This window comes from Solea solea, chromosome 19 (assembly GCF_958295425.1).
Source record: "Solea solea chromosome 19, fSolSol10.1, whole genome shotgun sequence".
Lineage (NCBI taxonomy): Eukaryota > Metazoa > Chordata > Actinopteri > Pleuronectiformes > Soleidae > Solea > Solea solea.
The window spans coordinates 8,427,226-8,443,560 of record NC_081152.1 but is presented as its reverse complement, the minus strand read 5'-3'; the positions used below and the strand labels follow the sequence as shown (position 1 = coordinate 8,443,560).

Sequence of the window (16,335 nt, the reverse complement as noted above, 5' to 3'; positions counted from 1 at the left end):
AGGAGGAAGAAGAGAGTCAACATCCATCACTGCACAGGAACTGCAAAACCTTTTACAGGGTGATTCAAAGGGTACAGTGGAGATTATGTTATTTTTATCAAATGTACTCAAGAATAATTATAATATAATATGATTATAAATGCATTATTATTTGAATATATTAAAAAAAACAATAGCAACAAAAAAAAGCTAATTAAATCCACATAAACCTTGACTGCATACAATTGACTTTTAAACCTGGATGTGTGGCTATTAGCTTTTGTTTACATGTGGTTGCATCTGGAGGTGAAGTTTAATTTATGCATGATTTGTGTTTGTTTAGCTATAACATGTTTAATTTTAGAGATTTTAAAGCTTGTTTGTATGCTGTATGTGTGGTGTGGTTTTTGTAATTAAAATTGTGGGTTATTGATTTGTGTAGCTGCTGCAGATTTAAAGGCACACACATATTCAGCTCACACGTGACTTATACAGACCTTTTGCACATTCCGTGCACTGGTTCTTCTCCTCCCCAGAGCAGGACTCACAGGCCGGGTGACAGTCCTCGCACTCTCCATCATCTGAAGGTAGAACACGGTGAATTTTAATCAGTCGCTATGGTAATGAAGGGGGCGTCGCCTCACACTACTACACAAAGCGAGCTGTTTCCAGCCTTTCCAGTGCTAAAAACGAGCCGACTGACTCAGCAAACTGACATGAAGAGTGGTATTGATCGTCTCATCTAACGCTGGATCACAAATCATCTTCCACTGCCAGCTATTTTTTTTTTTTCTTTTTTAAAAAGGCACAACAACATCTAACACGAGTATTTTTTCTCGTCACAGTCTCAACTGGAATGGCACTCAGTGGAGTGTAATACCTCTGCCAAACAATTCTACACGTCTGTGTAGGTCTTTCATTCGGAAAATAAAAGAGAGAGAAAAAAGGAATTGCTCTGATGTTCTGTGATTAACTCACATCTCAACACCATGAGTATCACATTTTTACATGAAGAGGAAAGTCTTCTGAGAAAGTTTTGGTGGGATACATGTTTTTGTAGGTGCACATGTATGAGGCACTGACAAATAGTCAGTGCTGTCTTCTATCATCCGTCGCAGAAACAGATACTTTCCCTCATTAAAAACAGTGAGGAAACTTGGGAAAAACAGGGAAAGCAAGCCTCATGTTTCAGGTAAAGGTGGCACGCTGGTAGCACACATGGCAAAGTTTTCAAAAAAGGCTGAACTATGACTTTCATTATCACTATCATTTCCCCCTAACCTCTCCACCGAATGTTTCTGCTAATTGCTTTATTTCTGTATTCTTCCACTTCCACTGACTAAATCTATTATGCTGGTAACACTGACAGCTGATAATTGCCACTCACATAAACTGCCAAAAGCAAACAAATCCAAAGTGTTGTTCCAGGTTTTGTGTGAAGGTTTGACGCTTTGAAAGTTGAAGAATAACATTTCATTCTGCAAGTTCAACTCCAAACTTCCACTTAACCTACGTACTATTCTCAAAGTTATTTTAGTTCCTAATTACGATGCCCTGCCTCTCACTAATTACCATATGCTGTTTTATGGTCTGTCCAACTTATTCCTCTGGGCAACTAAATGTTCGGCTTGTAGTCAATTATTTCAAAGTCCATATCTGGCCAACATTCCGTCGTTCTGTCTGTCTGTCTGTCAACTTTGTTCGGCGCAGGGTTCAGGGAACGGCAGCGCACAGACCAATTACCCTCCAAGATTTCTTTTCGGCCCCTGTGAAAGAGCCCAAATCCCTGATTCATTATGGGCAGACAGTTGATTAGTGGAATATGTAAGCATTACTCTCACCGCTGCGAAAGGTCTTAATGGGACAGACCTCATGGTCAGACACACACAATCCGTTTTCCAGTGTCAGGCCATCTTCACAGGACAGACACTCAGTGGCCTCTGGGCCTGCGCACGTCTCACAGTCTGAGTGGCACTCCTCACAGTCGTAGGTGTCTTCGTCGCCGTAGAAACCATCGGGACAATCTGAGACACACTTCCCCTCTGGGAATAGATGGAGACATGGCCGAGGTTAACAGTGTTTGTCACTCACTTAGCTGTGCATGTTCACAATTTCAGGCACCGGTTTAACACATTAGAGTCTATTTATAGATCCTGAGCAATATGAGTGTATGTGATTGAGAAGTATTTTTATCTTATGCTACAGTAATTCATATGTATACTAAGTGAAGTTAGTATAATAATGGCAATTAAATAGATAAATGGCAATCAATTAGATCAATAAAACAATTAAAGGCTGAAATACAATTAAGTGCATTTGCTCAACAACAAATATGAGTTATTAAGTATTTACACCTTTTGTATATAAAGTTAGGGATACACTGATATACTTTATAACAAGAGCCTGTTTTTGAAGATTTTTTATTATTCTTTTACTGGATTATTTCCAAAATACACTAAGGGCCACTGTGAAATACTGAGCCAGAGCAGACTGATGCTTTGTGTTTGTGAAGGGAATGTTGATGAGTCTGTCTTATTTAGTCTTTTTAGAGCAACACTGAGAGAAGAGCAACACTCCTGTCTGGAGTATGAAAGCCACTGTACTTCCTTGTTGAGCTTGGGAAAGGGAAGGAAGTTAGATGTCAGTAATTATTACACACTGGACCTTTAAGAAACACTTTATTTCACCTGAATTCCTGGAAAAAAATACTTTGAAGTCCTGGTCCAGTCGGGCAGTCATTACCTGATAAGAAGAGGTCGGTCTCACACCAGTAGCACTCGTGTTCGTCACAGCTCACACAGTTGTCATCACACGGGACGCAGGTCATCTCCTCCTCCACGCCGTACGTCTTAGCCGGGCAGTTTCTGTAGCAGCCATCCTTGAAACTGATAACAAAAAAAAAAAACAGCACTTGTACTTTTGTCTCGCTCAAACGCACGCACACACACACACACACACACACACACACCAGACGCACAGAATTTCATTTCACTTCCACAGCAAAACGGGTCTTTTCATTCTAGAACTGCAGGGAACTGAAAGTGAGAGCAGAGAGAAGCGAGATCACACATGGCGTCAGCGAGGCACACAGCCTTACTTGTAAAAGCCCTCAGTGCAGGACAGACAATGCCTGGGGTTATCTGTTGAGAGCAGACAAAGAAACTCAGCTCTCCATTTAAAGAGGAACTGCCAGGAAAAGCCCTTGAACATGGTTGGCAACATGATGGGGAGAAAGTTCATTCTGAGAACAGAGTTCATTTTGGGAAAGTAATGTACAACGGCTGCTGCACACAGACTTACACAGCACACACTTGCTGCAGCCCTCCTCACACGCCATGCAGTCGTCGTAATCTGGATCCTCCACCTCCCCTGAGACAAAAGGAAAGCATTTAGAGTGCAGAGGAAAGACACAGTGACAGGAACGAGAAGAGAGAGAGAGTGGAAGGTGGACAGGTGTGAGACAATATTTTCCAAGGTCACCTGTGACACTGCGTCTCTGCGGAACATAAAAGATACAAGGAAAATGACTTAGAAAAAAACACAATGACCTTGTTTACCTTCTCCGCACTCCAGCTTCACACATGCCCCATCAGAGACGTAGTAGGAGGAGTTACACTTGAGGCAGCGGTTCGGGCTCGTGCAGAGCCTGCAGTGGTCCGAGCAGGACTCACATCTCCTGTCCTTGGTGTGATAGAAAGTCTCAGGACAGACGTCCAGACAGTGACCTTTGTAGAGGTAACGCTCTATCCCAAACTTATCTGCAGGAAAAAGCAGCAAATCGTGGCGTGAGGAAGTGTTTGATCTTTGGTCGAACCTTAGATTGTACCACTCTCCTTATGTTTGTGACGCATGCGTCATTTTTGGCTGTTATTCTTTTGTCTTTAAATGCATCGTACGTATTTTCTGCTGCCTGGTTGTGCGTCCATGCTTTATGAGAAGAGCTTCAGTGGCAGAGCGCGTAGCAAATGAGTGGTCACAATACAATGGAAAAAAAAGTAATATAGAATATTTCCTTCCTTTCTCTGGGGTCTGAGGTTTGCACCAAGAATAATGGCAGAGAAGGTAAAGTGGATCACATCATTAAAAGGTGATTAGAATGAAATGTTTCATCACCTTGAATAGAAATACAGATTTTTATTGACTTAGAGAGTGTTAGAAAAGTACATGACTCAACAAAACATAACAATAGTCTTGGCATTTCAAGATGATTTAATGCAGAAGGTTACATTATTTTTATCTTTAAGCTACATAAATGACAATAAAGTCACTATTTTAAGCTTTAGTTTAGTCTTTTTTATTAAAAACTAAGTGACTTTGATTTCCATTAGCATTTATTAGTGTCTTTGTCGCCAGAGAGGAGAGAGTGGGAAGAACACCTGTACATAGTTTCCATTTTTTGGCCTGTAGAAATCTATGAACTGTGCCCTTAAAGTAAATTCTATGCTATCATTTTATGCTGTTATTTTTTTTCTGGTCTTTCTCTTTCTCTCTCTCTCACACACACACACACACATACAGATTTACTACCCTCACCCATGTCACAGCTGGTGCAGCTGGTCAGCCCTGCATCCACACAGGTGGCACAGGTGTGGTCACACAGGTGACAACGGCTGCCTGACTGGAACTTGCCCTTGGGGCACGCCTCCATGCACACGCCCTCATCCATGACCCTGCAACAAAAGAAATAAGCTCAGTATGAATTATATCCGTGCATATCAGTTGAACTATAGTGACATCTCAGCATGTCACTAAAACCTAACCCTCAACAGTTATGTATTATTTATGCATTGTTAATTGTTTACATTTTTTTGTGACGAGTTTATGACTTATTCATACACTCAGCTCTAAGTGGGAGGCTTTTCTATATATTCATTTATTTATTTATTTTTTTAACATAAATAATTGAGGAGAATGTCAGGTTTTCTTTAAGAGGCGTGTACATTTTTATTTTTACTATCAACAATCTGTAAATAATTTACCATTGTAACTTCCATCATATATATATATATATATATATATATATATATATATATATATATATATATACGTATATATATATATATACGTATATATACATATATATATATACTGTATATATATATATATATATATACTGTATATATATTTTTTTGTTTTGTTTTGTTTTGTTAAAAACATTGTAAAAACATTGTAAAAACAATTTCTCAATATGTTCTTAGCCAAGGATAAAAATTAAATATTACAAGGACCCTCCTCATGTATTTTCCTCACTGTAGTTTTAGGTAATCTATAAATTATTTTAGATTAAAACAATTAAAATTCATCTCGTCTTCATTGTACTCTGTCCAGAGCATGCAGTTTGCGTTTTTAAATAAAAAGCTTACAAATCACTTTCGGTTCATCATATTCCTTGATGCGCTTGGGACACACTGGACCTTTAAGTAGTTTAGCAAGTGAACCTGAATAAGTGGCTGTGGAGTGTTTATATAGATCAGGATCATTTCAATGGATGAATCTCCAAACATTGGGTGTTTTTTTTTTGTTTCTTTTGCCTTAGAGAAAATGTCGGCTATGATCCTTTCCCCTCTGACCCTGAATCTAAAAAGTCAAGTCCAACTCACCACGAAGACACGCAGCTGATGCAGTCCTCGCGCTGTGGCCCTGTGCACTTCAGACATGTTGCATCACACGCATGGCACTTCCCGTCAGTGTCCTGGTACTCTCCTGACACACAAACACTGACTCTGAACAACATGGCCGAGGCACTGAAGTGGTCTTAATGTCAGATGCCACAGCATGGAAGCCACATACACACCATGCTCTTTGTTTTGTTCTTTAAATGAACACTACTGATGTACAGTTGAATGACATTATTTACAACATATACACTCACACTACAAATATATAAATACACACATAAAAGTCTTTGTACTCCTCAATAGCATTAGCGACTATGGAAGCCGAGAGCGTCCATGGTCGCTACTATCATTTTTCAGCCCGTTATCTCCAGTAATTCGTTATCGTGGGATAACGGTCAGTTTTCTTGTCATAACGAGATAATTGTGGAGAGATTGAACAGCGTCTGGTTCATAATTACACTCAAGCACTGCCACTTGTCAGGGACTGGGAGGAATCACAACATCGTTATGGCCGTGTGGCCGTGGCAGTGAGACCAACATCTCCACAGCAGCTGACCGTGTGTCATGCTTTCACTTTATTTGTATTTTCCCTTGTATATAATTAGTATTTCCCAGTTAAAAAAGCAAAGATTTAATGTCATGAACATCATTTTTTTGTAGGACGAGGATGATTAGGATGGATGACTGACCATCTGTGCACACAGTGTTAACAACACACACTCCTTCCTGCAGGCTGTGACCACTGGAGCAACTGCTGCAGTTCCTGTGGCTCGGCCCCACACAGGTCAGACAGCTGGCATCACACCTGAGGAGAGCAGCAGAGAGAGAGAGAGAGGGAGTAAAAACATGCTCACACAAACACATACTGACAACAAACAAAAACTACATCTATACAGACACATGACAACAAACAGCAGAATGAAAACAAGTGCACACACACACACACACACACACACAAGCCAACGACCAGAATAAGGCCTGCCATCAGCAGATAAACAAACCACCCACAACTGAATACACACCAGTGAACTCACCTCCTACATATCCTGTGCCCATCAGCTATATCTGGGTTTGGCTCTGTGGCGTAGAAGCTAGCACTGCAGGAGGACACACACCTCCACTCCTCCAGTAAGTAGCCTTCAGCACAATCGCTGCAAGACTCAGCACCTGCACCTGATGCCACATGAGCCAGAAACAAACAAAAAAAAAGGTCTCAAATGGAGAAAGGACACAAAATTGTAGCTGGGGGAAAAAAAAAAAGAGTCATATCCCGTGTATTTTAATGACATGAAAAGATGTTTTAATAGAGTTCATAAGCTCAGCTCTCACCTGCACAGGTAGCGCAGGCCTTATGACAGGGCTTGCAGGCACCTTCCAGCTTGTCATGGTAGAATCCAGCCGCGCAGCTCTGCTGGCACCGATTACCCTGCAGACTGGAGAGGGCGGGGAGAGTACGTGCCAGCCATGACACACACACACACACACACACACACGAACAAACACAAACACATACAATCATGTGACACCATACTAATGACTCATTGCCTTTAGACTGCAGGCCCAGTTTTCCAACCCACAGCACATCACTACCAGTTCTTGGTGGACTGAGTCAGTGAACACTGTATCCAAGAAACTTCCAATTCAACAATACGGCAAATTTGTTACGGACATTTTGTTCTTTTCCTTTGGTGATATGACAAAAATGGAAATCAGGGCAGTAGAAAGGAAAGAATGACACACACAGTTTTGAATAGGGCTTAAAAAAAACAACAACAGCAACTGTAAGCTATTCTTATTGTTATGATGCTGCAGAGGGAGTGTGCTAAGAGTGAACGGGTATTGGCAGTGGCTGCGAGGGAAGGAGCATCTCATTCAAACTTCCCTCAGAGAGTTGGCTTCACCTTGTGTCTGGGCTGCATTCTGTGCAGATGCTGTAGGAGGAACACTTCAGGCACTTTTCACTGCACTTCCTGCACATGTTTGCATCTGTGGGGAAATTAAAACCGTACACACATCAGCGTGATGAATCAATCTTGTTTACACAGCCCCACACTCCTCTATCCAAACAGCTGAAACCTTTGCCGAAAGGATTCACTCGAGGATAGTCCTTGTGTCATGTTAAACACACAGTGTGTCATTTCTGCCTCTGGTGGTCTATAATTCAAAAACAATAACAAAAGAGCTAGTTTAATGACATTGGAAAGCAGATTGAGATCATGGGGACTGTTGTCTTGTTGCCTCCTTTGGTCCCACCCTGTGTTTGTGTCTTACAGAGAGAACTTAAGCGTCAGAACGTGCAGGAAAGGGCAATAAATAGTTGTGATCCATTAGAGACAAATAAACACAATAAAGGACAAAACAAAAGACAACACACTAGCTAACAGGTACCAAATAATTATTTCCTCACTTGCCCCAGGAGTTATAGCAGAGATGGTTATGCAGAAATGAAACGGTCCATTTCCTTGAATAGAAACACATCATTTCTATGGAATTTAAATGGTGTTGGAAATGCTTTGCGAAAGTAAGTTCACTGCGAAACAAACACCAACCATGGTCAAGGTAGTAGTTATCTCCACAGAGGGCTGTGCAGGTGTTGGCCTCCTCAGTCATGTGGTGGCCAGGTTGACAGGAAGTGCACTGATCGCTGCGGCTGCCAGTGCAGCTCTCGCAAGACGAGTAGCACCTCTTACAGCGCCGGCGGTCGCCCCAGAATCCCCTGGGACACTCCGGTACGCATACTCTGTTGGACAGAAATGGACCAAAGCAGACAAAGGACAAAAACAATGAGTCCATAAATAATTGTGAGCAAAGAAAAGTTAGTTATAATCATCATAAATGGGAAAATATGCTAATTTATGCAACGTTTTTTGCAGTATACTGTAAAAATCCAGATGCTTTTGCAGTGACAGCAAAAGGGCATGCGGTATACGCTGCTCTCTGGATCAACGAGCTGTGAGTGTGGACGCGCCAACCAACCTTGTGCTGTTCTTGAACTTGAGAAAAAAGTGTGAGCACGTGACACACTGCTGCGGGCCGGGCCCCTCACAACCATCGTCACTGCATTCTGGGTCGCAGGGTCCTGTCAGGGCACAATACTCACAAAGTCAATGTGTCATCATGGCAACAACAGAGCGGATATTCAGACGACTCATTCTGATCTATACTCACGTATAAAGTTCTCATAAGTCAATGAAAAAATGACCTGATTAAGACATAGGGTTGTACATTTTGACTATTAACACAAGTATGTTACATTTAAATGCGTCCTACTCCCTGCGTCCAGGGTTATACCGCCACCTGATGGTGAAGTGGGATACTACAGGACCCTGACGCACGAGTATACCAGGGTCCGCGATATGCGAGGTGTACTTCGGCTTATTATTCTTTGACATCAGCTGACAAATAATGTTACATCATTTCTGTTCATGAAGACCAAACAGAGACAGAATAATATTAACAACAACAACAACAGAAATCACCAGAAGTTACACACTACAGCTTTAACGCTTTAGTCCGAGAAGGAAAACTATAGTAGGAGTCAGGAAAAGGTGAATAGTTTGCAACACTTGAACACTTGAAGTCATCAAAGCTCTGCCCTAAACCCACAAGAGTACACATTGCATGAGGTGATGAACTGCACAGGTCAGCAAGTCAGTGAGTAAGTGACAGGTGTGTCCGTCAATCATTCTGTTTCCTTTTTACTTTTATGTCCCAGACAACTTTATTTATTGTCAGCTATAAAAACCAGGGACGTGCGGTGAGGTTCATGGCTGGTGTCGCACTGACTCATTCAAATATATGAACCCAAAAAAGCTTATTCACCATTCTGCACAGTGACACAGTCCTGGTTATGTTTCATATCTCATCAGCATTCTTTGCACACACACGGGTAAGGTACATATTTGGATAAGAAAGAATGTTACATTTATAGCAGCAAGAGAGGGAGAGAGAGAGAGAGAGAGGGAGGACATTTAATCTGCACCCTCCAAGAACAGCAGCACCTGTTGGGCTCACATGCGCCCCCTTCAGTGCAATAAGGTACTGCCTGCCTCACCTTGTGCCTTTTCACTGCAGGTTTTATGTCCGATCAGCAAGACTAAATATGTCACACACATTCATTAAAGATAACAGCCAGACAGTGGAAAGTCTAGTGTATAATAACCGTGTCTGCAAACATTACATGTTGCATTTGTCCCTTGTATTTGGACAGGCAATGTGCAAATTCATTTTCACTATAAAAATGATAAAGAAAATTTGGAATGATCAAAAAAAATGTATTGCATTGCATGCATTATTAGTTTTTACTTTCCATGATCCCCTGACCACACATCCCTGATAGGGATGTTAAGAACTGGAATAAGATCTGGGCTGCAAAAGGAGGACTTTTGTCGTGGATTTACTTTAAATTTTACTGCTATGGAAGGTCAAATTCTATCAAACTCTCATGAACTCAAACGCTAGGAGTCAACGCTGGAGTTTCTGCCTTTGCCTCATTGAGCATTCTGCATATTGTCTTTGGAGCAAACTTTAAATTTGTCCGACCGTGGACTGATGAGCATCCACACTCTTTGCATTTACTTTATAACCCTTTAGCTTTATGCAAATCAACAATTCTTGATTACAAATCTTCTGAGACCTCTCTCTTGCCGTGTTTTACATCAGCAGAGGCTCCTTGTGAATAACAAAATGTTTTCAAGTCAAAGTTGCAGTACCAGCACACCTCCAATCAGGTTTCTTTGATTGAGCTGCAGATTTGCTTTTGTCGATGTCATTAGTCATGGGACATATACATATATATATATATATAAATAATATTTATTTTTATCAACGCTGTTAATATTTGAATTTTCATTTCATTATTTTTCCAAATTGAACACATCTTTCAGTCAGTTTCAGTTTAGTGCAGATTGTGTTTGTTCCATTTTACAACTTAGATGGAGATGAAACGAATATATAAACAGTACATTGGTGCATTTGTAACCATTTATCAGGCTGCAACCTCAAATTACTTTTATTGTACATGTAATGACTATTTAATACAGTTGTGTCTATCAAATGCATGTGCTTAATAATTTATAGTCTGCATCACTCATAATTAAAATTCAAAAGCTTTACCTTTTCTTATGAATGCAAATCATTGCCTGACTAAAGACATTCTGTATATTTGCATTAGAGTGGTCACTGTGTGACACGTCTGTGACTCACCACTGTATTCTTCAGTGAGGTCACTTTTCGACAGCTTCTCAGCTGATCGGGCTCGCTGACGATGCACAGAGTACGGCTGCTCTGCGGTGCCATAAATCACCAAGGACCACTCCTTTAGCCTCCCTGAGAAACGGCAGAGAAACACAGAGAGAGAGAGAGCGATAAGAGGTCTGTCCCGTGAGGCCTGGACTGTATTTTAGCTGCTGTTCTAGTTGAAATTCAGTGTTTGTTTCACACTGAGGTGTTACAAAGAGGACCAGACCTAGTTCAGCGTTGTCTCTTTGCTGAGAGGGAGTGTCCTTGATTTTCAGAACCCACTCCCCCGCTGACCGCTCCCCCCAGCAATGGGTCGTCATCAGCTCCCAGTTCTGAAATCCCTCTGTGGAGTCGTCGAGGGGCCTAAAGCGGCAACACATTACATATAATCATGACACTCCAACCATCAATGTTACAACTGCATGTACCACCGCTGCTACATCCACGACTACTAGTCGCTGATGAAAGAATACAGCAATGGAACACAAGAGCAGTGGGATGTTTTATTTATTTATTTTTCCAATAAAAAGTCCTGCACTTTTAGCTCATCATGTACAGCACTGTGATCTGAACTGACTGTGCTTAACATGTACGTCACTGCGTGTACATTATACCGTGTTGTGTTAATATGTTAATCGGGTTACATCAGCCTCCCTCGGGACTACAGATGGAAATTAGCAAATGGCCACAATCTGGCACATTTACGTGTGATTTCTTTCACTAATGTGTAGTGCTATTATTTTGAAATAAAATAAAAAATAACATTCTCTATAGCAGATGGATGGTTGTGAATTCCACACTGACATTATGACTGTAAAAATGTTTTGTTATTTCAATGATATTTGCAGCATTTACTCATCTGGCAGATATAGAGAAACATGGAGCCATGTTCACGCCGACTCTCTCCACCAAATTAAGAGGGAAATATCCGACTCTGTCACTGCTTAACACTTCTTTTTTTTCCATCTGCTTGTTGCTAACTGTTATTGTTTGATGTTTCATGCAGAACAGTATCAGGCACAGTGGGTTTTAATTGATTTTTTGCAAAAACAAAAGCCTGTTGTTGCTGGAAATATGGCTAGTGATGGCAGCGAGTTTCAGGTTAAAAGACCAAAACAATGGTAACAATGGTAACAATGGTAACAATAACATGCTCCTGAGCCATTAAGAGAAATTATACAGTCAAGCTTAATCTCCATCATTTATTTAGGAGCCAGATATTTGCTGTGGTGGTACAGTATGTGGACTTTGTTGAGTTGCAGGAGAACACAAGGTATGTTTTGACTCTCCTTCCTCTTTGATAAACCTTTGATTTACCCTCTGATTAAAGCCGGCTTTTGATACAGTTATAATCTGCTGAAAACTGCTTTTTTTTTTACATTTTTTATAGCCAAGGTGACGCACCCTCCGCTCTAGTAAAAGTGATGTCTAAAGTTTTGTGTGTGCAACATTGCCTTGCATTACCTATCAATGCATATCCTTAGCTTGAACTCAACAGAGGGCAATGACATGATAAAAGCAACTAATAAAGAATTGCTTTTATCATGAATTAAAAAAAGAACTATACTAAGTGGACTACTTGACCATATGCACGTAGCTACTTTGCACCACTGGGCTTCAGCTGTACTTTAATTAACTCTCCACATTTTTGTTGCACTTATAACGAATTGTGCTGCACACTTTTGCGTTGTGGGCTTTGCTGAAAGTAAGACACTTCTACATGTAGCAGAAAATTGCCTAAAATCAATTACACTGACACAGATACCAGTTCCGCTGAAACACAATGTGAGCACAGCTCGTGCAATTTTCCAATAGTGTGTGCCAAAATCCACACTTTATCCTCCGTATGCGACAAGGTGCCTAAGTGGAGGATTTTTCACTGTGCAGTGGCTCTAAATGGAAATGACACTCATCGATCACTAAACATAGAAACCGTGTGGCGGGGTAAATATTTGAGTCTGGATGAAGCATTGCTCTTAGTTACCTGTTAGCAAGCAGCTGGGACACAGTGCCTGAAGGTGACGTGAGTGTAATAGAAAGGTCGCCACGGCGACTGTGAGTGATGGTAACACGCACGACAACATGCTCCACATAAACAACACGCTGCTGGGGTTTGGCCGAGCAGCCTGTCGTCCCATAAACAGACGTCAGCACTGAGCCCGGATGAATAGATCTGTCATGAGATGGAGAAAACATATAAAGAGATGAAAACATTGTGAGCAACGGAGATAAAAGGGGAGGCGGGAAAACAAGAGACACAAGGAGAGGCTGAGTAAATGAAATGACACCCCCATTAAAGCGTGTGAGGATAGAATGTGAGCGACAGACAGAAGCATGTGTGTGATAACAGTGGAGGATTGGAGGGAAGCAGCCCTACTCACACACAACGTTCAGAGAAAGTTCCCCTAAGGTTCTCCTAAGGTTAATCACAACCAAACCAAGAACTAACTTTGAGAGAACGTTCCCTGAGGGTTAGGTAAGAGCCCGACGTTCGCTAAATGTTGAGGGACCCAAAAACTGAAAGGTTCCCCTGTGGTTGCCCCGTGGTATCCACACAACGTTCCTGTTTGGTTGTTTTTTATTTGCAACTGAAATAGCAGTCGTTTGGAATGTATACATTTAAACTAGCGCTTCATCCATTTTTTAGGTAACACTATAAAATGTTTTGTTATTGCTTATTTTATTTGACATTATCATTATTACTATTATTAATATTTAAATTGTTATTTATCTTACTTTTTCTCTAAGTGTAGTTCTGTGTTGCTGAAAAGAAGTTTATATCAAGGAGTATTTATTTAGGTTGTGACAACCTAAATAAATGGGGGGGGGGGGGACACTTTAGGGAACGTTCCCTCAACTAAAAGGTTAACATTGTTAGCTGAAGCAGAGATCTCTTGCAGAGCAGCTGGTGAGATACCTGCTCTGTTGGACGGGAGCCTCCTTCACACACTCGTGCTGTGGAGGAACTTGTTTCCATCGCTCGGCCTCCCTCACCATGCTCTCAGCGTCCAGCAGACCAAAGCCATACAAGTGGCTCACTGACCCCCACACACACACACATAGACACACATGTGGCAGATTAGCTGGGGCATAAAAGGCACTGTAGCTTTAAAAGACTCCACACACTCCTGAGACTTTGTAGGCGTTTATCACTGTTCTGCTCACAGTATCTCATTAGTTTGGTGCTCACTGTTTTATAGTCTCCCCCTAAAAAAAATATGCTTATTAAGCTACCTCTGCTCATCGCTTCCATTATACAGTAGGTTTTGAGATGATTGCAAACAATTCACGACATAATGCATGAGCAAGAGCAAGATTGTGCACAATATAACGTATAGCGTGAAGTATAACTGACTATTTTTACTCCCATTTCTGTAAAACCTATTTTTTTTTTTTTTGACTGGATGAACCAGACATTCCCAAGTGATACGTGTTTAGAAAATGAATCACGACACAGTTTATTTCATCTTCGCTTTATCCTCCACATGAGGGTCATGGGGGGGGCACTGGTGCCAATCCCAGCTGGCATAGGGCGAACAACACGGTTTATGTTGTATAAAAATATACAGATAAATTAAAGCTGCAGTGTATGGTGCGTTTGTTGCTGTTATTTTGCCTCTGTTTGGTCTTTGTGAACAGAAATGATGTGACATTATTTGTATGCCGTGTCTTTCATCTGAAAACAGGCTTTGTCAAACCAAACCAGAACGGATAGTTCTGATGGTTTCGTGAATGTGTGTCTTTCTCCCATCAAACTACTGAATGATCTGGTTTTTCGAGCAGCAGGATTTACTTTGCATGGGAGCTTCTTTGTGTTTGCAGTCGCACAACAAGCTGTCTGCAGCCGTCTCACTGTACTAGCGCAGAGACAATATTTCAATGTAATGGACATTTGTTTGTATCTGACTGGAATACCTGTGAATCCGGCGCCATTCACGTGCCAGTCGGGAGCAACAAGATGATAAGCTTTGGATGTTCTCACAATAATGTGCTGCACATCCCTCCAGGTTAGCAGGGGGCTGAGAAAAGGTCAGACAAAAGAATAAACAACAACATTACACTGTCGTCACTCCATCAATACATATTCCAATTGATTTTTAAAAGTGCCTGCACGTATGGATTTTAGGTGTGAATGAGCCGCTTACTTGGCTTCCAGAGTGAGAGCGATGACACCTGCAGCCATGGAGGAGGAAAATGACGTCCCTTGTGGGGCCCAGCTACAGCTCTGCCGTGGACCAAGCGTTACCTGTCGAGCACAGCGCACCACGTCTGTTTGATATTTCATAACATACCTTACCTGCTGATACACAGAGCTGGGCTTCCCTGTGTTTGTGTTCACCATGCAGGACTTGTATCAACAGTTATCAACCAGTACATTTATTCTCTGTACTATTCTCTGTATGATCAGAGGTGTTTTTAATGCATTATATCAGTGTGGGACTGAGATGCATTTGGGTTCATGGCAGGATAATAAAAGCTTCCCCTGCTGTGCAATATTTACAAAGGTCTTACGTATACTTAATGACTAAATACGAAAGATTTTCCCTCTGATTTGAAGCAGCTTCTCCTCACCATCCCCTCGCCTTCTCCGCCAGTGTAAGCCGTGGCCAGTATGGAGGTGCACTGCTCCAGGTGACCTGGCGGCCGTCCACGCCAAGTGCTGCTGCTGATGGAGATGGTGTAGATGCTGTTGCTGTAGCCGTCACAGGAGCAGTGGTCACCTTTTCGCCCTCCGTTCCCTGAGGCCCAGACAAAAACAGAGCCCCTTCCATGTCGGCCCTGAGATTCATTTAGGGAGCAGAGTGAGGACACAGGTAAGGACACAGATATACACTAACACACACACACACACACAGCCAACAAGTCTTTCTCTTTTTCTCGCTCACTGATTTAATGCCGTTCTGTAAAGCAATTTGAGCCAGAGGCCCGGGTCCCTCTAATGTGACGCCATCATCTACTGGACCCCAGCTAGCTAAGTATATATGAATATACTCCGGTTTGAAGCTCAGTGACTGGGCCTCGGTGATGTCTGTCACGTCTCCATCCAGCATACGGACACCTACAGGTTAACGAGGGCAGAAGAGCAGAGATGTTTGAAACCAAAACTCTGTCCTCAAAATGTCCTTCAGCATTCAAACGCCATGCATGGACTCACCGCCTATCCGTGCATGGAAAGAGACTCCCACCGTGCACTGAGAGTTATTTGAAGCGGCAACAACTATCCCCGCACACTGAGTCCCATGGCTTCAGAGAGAGGAGGAGAACATCAGAACATGAGGTTAGATGCATATGCATGAGGTGAAGACAAGGCTATTTCCGTTACATCAAACCAGTGAGAAGACAGAATTCAGACTGTGGTATTTGCATATTCATATGTGCAAGTAATTACTGGTGGTGGTGTTGGGGTGTGTGCAATAATTAGAATTGTGACTGGAAAAGGAAACAAGGTAGCAGGTGCAAAGATAGATCTAGATAATAAAAAAAGAAAGAAGTGCTC

General features: G+C 41.8%; 1 protein-coding gene across 1 annotated transcript in view; it reads right to left on the bottom strand.

Moving 5' to 3' along the window:
* pcsk5a (proprotein convertase subtilisin/kexin type 5a) overlaps positions 1-16,335 on the bottom strand; it is a 53,323-nt gene that overhangs the window by 29,821 nt on the left and 7,167 nt on the right. Inside the window, exons 7-29 of the mRNA XM_058618216.1 lie at positions 15,994-16,082; positions 15,725-15,897; positions 15,411-15,617; positions 14,984-15,084; positions 14,754-14,857; positions 13,756-13,876; positions 12,823-13,011; positions 11,065-11,201; positions 10,803-10,925; positions 8,574-8,676; positions 8,147-8,337; positions 7,499-7,583; positions 6,927-7,030; positions 6,632-6,770; positions 6,287-6,402; positions 5,580-5,682; positions 4,513-4,649; positions 3,537-3,737; positions 3,280-3,348; positions 3,077-3,119; positions 2,722-2,864; positions 1,821-2,021; positions 477-560 (exon numbers count right to left, since the gene is read on the bottom strand). Of these exons, the coding sequence (XP_058474199.1) occupies positions 477-560; positions 1,821-2,021; positions 2,722-2,864; positions 3,077-3,119; positions 3,280-3,348; positions 3,537-3,737; positions 4,513-4,649; positions 5,580-5,682; positions 6,287-6,402; positions 6,632-6,770; positions 6,927-7,030; positions 7,499-7,583; positions 8,147-8,337; positions 8,574-8,676; positions 10,803-10,925; positions 11,065-11,201; positions 12,823-13,011; positions 13,756-13,876; positions 14,754-14,857; positions 14,984-15,084; positions 15,411-15,617; positions 15,725-15,897; positions 15,994-16,082 (2,963 nt within the window). The remainder of the gene's footprint in view (positions 1-476; positions 561-1,820; positions 2,022-2,721; positions 2,865-3,076; positions 3,120-3,279; positions 3,349-3,536; positions 3,738-4,512; positions 4,650-5,579; positions 5,683-6,286; positions 6,403-6,631; positions 6,771-6,926; positions 7,031-7,498; positions 7,584-8,146; positions 8,338-8,573; positions 8,677-10,802; positions 10,926-11,064; positions 11,202-12,822; positions 13,012-13,755; positions 13,877-14,753; positions 14,858-14,983; positions 15,085-15,410; positions 15,618-15,724; positions 15,898-15,993; positions 16,083-16,335) is intronic.